This window comes from Austrofundulus limnaeus, unplaced genomic scaffold (genome assembly GCF_001266775.1).
Source record: "Austrofundulus limnaeus strain Quisiro unplaced genomic scaffold, Austrofundulus_limnaeus-1.0 Scaffold124, whole genome shotgun sequence".
Lineage (NCBI taxonomy): Eukaryota > Metazoa > Chordata > Actinopteri > Cyprinodontiformes > Rivulidae > Austrofundulus > Austrofundulus limnaeus.
This window is the reverse complement of record NW_013952526.1, coordinates 734,996-740,836: the sequence shown is the minus strand read 5'-3', so window position 1 is coordinate 740,836 and position 5,841 is coordinate 734,996. Positions and strand designations below refer to the sequence as shown.

Sequence of the window (5,841 nt, the reverse complement as noted above, 5' to 3'; positions counted from 1 at the left end):
ACATTTTAGCAAATGTGCCGTTTAAAACATAGCTATAAAGGCCTTTATAAATATTGTATGTGGTTTAAAAAAAGACATACGTCTAAAAGCAGAGCTCTTATTTTGAAAGTCTTCAAAGGGAGGACGTCATTAATTGACGCAGAGAGTCTCGCAGGAGGTTCTGAAACACTACAAGCAGCGCTCCACTACCAGACCTGCTCCGGCGGGTGACAGAACCGAGTCTGTGCGAGGACGTACTTTGGTACCGAGTTWCAGGAGGACGTCTCCAGGCTAAAGAGGAAAAAATGGACACAGAAGGCAGAAGAAGAACAGCAACTTAAAATATGCTTTACAAAATTAGAGAAAGCCCGAACAGTTTTAGTCACTTGCAGCTGAATATGTGGGTCAGCTGCGGCGAACTTCGGACTCAGTAACTTTGTTTTGGTCACTTCAGCTGCGGATTTCTCGAACAATAATAGGTTTTTATTCTGACAGGACGTGAACATGTTAGCAGTAAGTAATTCACCCACACAGTTCTGTAAAAAAAACAACAGAAACATCCCAAATTGTGTTGAGGAGTGAAGTTGCGGGATATGTTTGAGTTGCTTTCATTGGAGAAGTGCACGTTCCGGATTCTGGTGATTCGGTTGGTTTGAATGAAACGAGGAGCGCTCACGTGGGAAACTCCTGATAACAAAGAGGGTCACTGGGATGTAATCCGTGATGGAGCTTCAGCAGGTTCTGACTCTCCTCTCAGCTCTGCCGTGAAGAAGAAATCACCGCACAGTCAGCCCGGAAGCGGCTCGTGTCTGGTACAAACTTAGAATAAAAGCTGGTCACCGCGTGGGACTGAAGTACAAAAKAGCGACGGCTGGTTCCCCCCTGCAAACCCATCATCATGGTCTCCACCTCACGAGACACCTGGATGCTCTGGAGACGGACCGTGCTCGCGCTGTGGCTGTGCGCGGTCTGGGCGCGAGGAGCGGAGCAYGAGAGCGGCTTTAACGCCGAGGTAAAGACCTTCCTGCACCATGATACTCTCCTCACAGGCAGTGCTTCCCAAAGCTCGGGTCAGACCCACACTTGGGGTCATGAATACCAAACGTGGGGTCTTGGGAAAATCTATAGAAAATCAAATAAATGAAAGTGGTCATCAAAAATAACATTTAACCTCAATTAGGCTATTACAAAACCTAAATAAACAATGATCCTAAATGCATAAAAACTACTTTGTGTTTGTCAAAGTTCTTTAACGTATGGATCTTTAAAGCGAAGCATGTGCAATCTAAATCTTCACCTTCTGACCCAGAAGTTGCAGAGACTTGTGAGCCCAATGCTTGCTGAAGTACAAAAACATTGTTTAATAAGCTGAATAATCAAGGCTTTACAGTTTTAATAACATTTGTCCTTTTTTAGAAATCCATTTATGAAAACTTTTGTCTCTTGCAATATTAATGATAAAAAATGTATTATCTACAAACATTCTGTACATCCACCCGTTTTCTTTAAAATAACTACAAAAAAGTACACTGCTTCATTCACACATCGTACTCCAAAATAATTGTGTTGTACATAAAAGTGTGTGCAAATTAGCAGGAAGACTCAAGATCAGAGTCAAATGCATGATTGTTGCTACACAACACTTTTTATGTGTTAACTCTTCTGGTAAGTGATATAACCTTATTTTAGAAGATAATAAACATTCTTAAAAGCCATCAATATTAACTGAAGTGAAACTTTCAAAGATAACGGCCTACCAAAAGCCAAGCCTTGATACTAATGATTAGTGTGATTTTTCCAATGCTTGAGGTACAGCATTTTTGTTATTGTATGCAAAGTTTGTTGACTGGGAATGCTAAAAAAGGAGGTTTACCCACAGCAGTATCAAATAAGTGTATTATGCATGTCTTTTTTCATAGGATTTTCTAGCTTTTAATAAACGTCTATTTTAAGTAATGCACTGTCCTGTTGGATGCTTACTGTCTCCAAGACTTCAGCCTGATTGATAACTCCACTACGCTTTCCATGACCATTGAAACCCTAATAGAACAGGACTGGATCCCAGTAAATTTAGAAAATCAATCAATCAATCAATCAATCAATCAATCAATCAATATCAATCAATCAATCAATCAATCAATCAATCAATCAATCAATCAATCAATCAATCAATCATTAAGTGTATACTAGGGCCCCAACAGATTTAACCAATATCTCCAACGATGCTTAATATGTTTTTTCCCCCTCAGAGACAGTGTTCTCTAAATCTGATCCAAATACAGGTTAATTTGGATGTTCATGTTGAATAGTAAAGCATCATGYTGGGACTTGAACCAGCACCTCCTGCATTGTTGGTCCAACAATTATCCTTCTCTCTGGCTCGTTTTAAAACACAAAAACAAAGGTAATAGCCGACAGCATACCTGTAAGGTGATTAGTGGTGGAGATGATGCTAGCTGTTTGACAGATGCATTGAGACAGGCTGACAGAGAAACATCCGGGTCATTAGAGGTGAGTGTGCGTGACACCCTCAGTGACCCGAGGCTCGGACTGTCAGTCGGGTTACAACATTCTCTGTTTAGCTATCAACACGGCAGTGTGTGTGTTAATGTGTTTCCCTGAGACAGAAGACAAAAGGCTTTCGCAGTGTGTGGACAGATGAGAAATGTCCAAATACCTGTGACTAAATGTTGAGCCATGTGTGTCAGCTGAGGTGATAACAAGTTTGAGCCATACTGTGTTTAAAACAACCCAGAAAGCTTTAGAATACGGGTATAAGTACCATGTTCTTATGAACATTTATTTCTTGTTTTTTTTAGCATTTTATAGTTGGTGTGTGGGTCTTTAGTATATTTTCATGTTGTAATTTGAAAGAGCTCTAAAACATTCAGTAGGATACTACAGGTTAGTCAACTCTATGATGCACATGTTCAAAGAGGAGCAACAACAAAAGTTAGGTAGCCTCTACTTTAGCAATGTAAACAATTTTAATAGTTCTAACATTATTTTTTTCAACATGTATCTATAAAGGACATACACATTCATTTACATCACTCATAAGTCCCTATTGAACCAAGAGAGTGCCTACTGTGAAGCAAGAGCTAAAAAAAGTCCTAAATGTTCAGCATGAGAACTGTGAAGAACAGCAGTAGTGCTACCTGTAGAAAATACAAATAAAGAGCAATCTTGTAAGGACTGTGAAGTGGTCTCCTGTGGTCCGACAGCACCTAAAGACCATTACTGAGGATAGATACATCCATTACCTGGCTCAAGTACTCTATAGTCTCTGGAATTTTTGTCCCTAGCTTTCATTGACAGCAATGCTAACAACAACATCAAATATTATAATTTTGTCAGCTTTTTATTGATGCACTAAAAGTTCATTGACTGCATTTGGCAYCTTCTGCTTCTCTTTATTTGTCATGTAGCCAAACATTACAACTTTCCCCATTCAAGCAGCACCTGAACATCATTAAAAAAGTATTAAATATTTCACAGAACTGGAACATAATTGGCTACCCCTGAAACATTACCACGGGACTTTTTCTGATTTTTGACGTCGTGYTTTTTTGTTTTGTTTTTATCAAATAGGAAAAACTTGATTTTCCAAAACAATAAAAACATCATTTAAAATAAAGCTAGTTAACAAAACATAATAGTGGTCAGTTGTGTTACAGCTACAAAAAAACAAAACAAAAAAAAAAACAGTATGCACTTTATTCACAAATTAAATGATGTGGTCTGGAGGTCTAGTCATTCCTCAGTACACGTTCTGGYCTGTAATCTCCACTCCTACTCTGTCTGGACTGAAAGGATGAAGTGGGAGGTTTAAAAAGTGGAGGGAACAGAAGGGTTATTCAAGTGTATCTGACCAGAATCTCAGATGTCTCCRTTAAAGAGGGGAAACAGTCACAGAAAATGCACAATGTGACTTGTAATAAACTAAATTAAGGAAAGGATGTAGCTCTACAAACGGACTGGGACGGTGTCGGTCAACCTCAGCTGTGCAGCATGTGACGAGTAAATGTGACAGTTGTTCTCTAACTTGGCTGTTCATGGCGGACTTGGRCTTGCTGTGCCTGGGACTCCAGAGCATCTGAGGAAATACAATAGAGCCTCTTGTCTGAAAAGGGAGGAGCCGTGAGAGAACTRGGACAAGAGAGCATAGAGATAGAAGCATAGAAATGATAAATAGATGGATGGAGTCGTAAGTAAAACRGTCTGTTTTTAAAGTAAAATGATTGTAATGAAGAATGGGGTAAAATGGTGACAATGCTGCTCTGGACAACTTAATCAGTCTGTGTTCTCTTTGTATCCATGCAATGTAGAACACGGCCTCTCCTTACATTCCAGCCACACCCCCACTACTGTAATATGATTGGCTGTCACTATGTCCCCAAAGGATCGTATTGCTGCAGGCAGCGATGGGATTAGACAGGAGAATGGGAACTTTTGCTCACTATGTATTAAGGGAGACATACTATGACCTCCTCTGGGTGTGTTTTCTTTGAGACCCATCATACAGATGAGCCACCCCTAAAATTCTTTAGTAGAAAATAGTGTAGCTAAACACACATACTGTCAAACATCTTAAAATTAGGTACATTTCCCTTGTCTGCAGTTCAGTCATTGATTGTTGTTCATTAATTGCTGTACCCATGGTCACCTGATTGTACTGTAAAGGGAGCAGATGCAGAAGATGTGATACATCACAATGACTAATTAACTTAGAATATRAGAAGCACTTAATAAGGCATGCATATTTCCATTCTAAGCTGGTACTGTGACATAATGGTATTCAGCACATCTAAATTACTTACTGAATACRATATTTTGAGATCTAGCAATCTAAAACAAATTACCAAAGTTGTGTTGAGTCAGGACTGACTTCAGACATTTAAATTTATTTTTCAAACACAGGTAATCTGAATACTTTAGTGAATTTCATTTGACTTGACTGCTATTGTCATGGGGAAGAAGCTTTGTAGTAACAAATCAGCACGGTCGTYTTGCACAGTAGGTCATAAAACCTCGAACTAGTTTAATGAATGCTGCTACCTGTAGGCTGTGTCCATAAATAATATGTTCCTTTTTTCATTATGCTAGATTTTAATATTCTTAACACAAATTTCCTTGGGATATTAAGATATCGTTTTGAGGCTATATCAGTCATTCCTACTTGTGCAATAAAATGCAAAAAGAAACACAAGCAGACTTTTGTGAAGTTGGAGGATTTTTACTTTCAAAAGTTTCAGTGTCAATTTGCTGATGGTTTATAAATTACGTGTCTAATTATTCCATTTCATAGATTTGTTTTGCATTCACAATTGGCAGCATTTCGGATCTCTAAGACTTTGTCAGAGGAACTTGGGAAAAATCTTTAAATTGAACGAACGAAATGGTTTTCTTCCTCTATCTGCCTGCCTCTCGTTCTTTTTCACAGCTTCATTTACTGATCCGTCCTCTCAGCAAGACTTTCATAGCTGAGACATGGCAGCAGACCAAGCCTTGAAATAAAAGGTCTGTTAGTATCTTGGCTGACTTTGTGGTGGAAACACACACACGCACGCGCGCGCGCGCACGCGCGCACACATTGATGCACACAATCCCACCCTGGCAAGTTTTACAACTCCTTGTATATTGCTGGCTCTGGTTTTGGCAGGTAAGCTCAAGGACTCTTTGAAAGACCATTTAATAGACGAGGCCTAGTGTGCATGCACACACACAAACACACACACAAGGCATCATGTTTTGTATTCAGACCGATGATGGAAGGTGAGCAGCTCGACTGAAGTTATTTATTATTTCAAATGGGGCGATGTGTGTGTGTGTGTGTGTGTGTGTGTGTGTGTGTGTGTGTGT

At 39.4% G+C, this 5,841-nt stretch overlaps 1 protein-coding gene across 1 annotated transcript in view; it reads left to right on the top strand.

Moving 5' to 3' along the window:
- The first annotated feature begins 181 nt into the window (after positions 1–181).
- Positions 182–5,841, top strand: part of mmp15b (matrix metallopeptidase 15b) — a 28,830-nt gene continuing 23,170 nt past the window's right edge. The window contains exon 1 of the mRNA XM_014015185.1: positions 182–991. Within this exon, the coding sequence (XP_013870639.1) occupies positions 878–991 (114 nt within the window). The 5' untranslated portion in view covers positions 182–877. The remainder of the gene's footprint in view (positions 992–5,841) is intronic.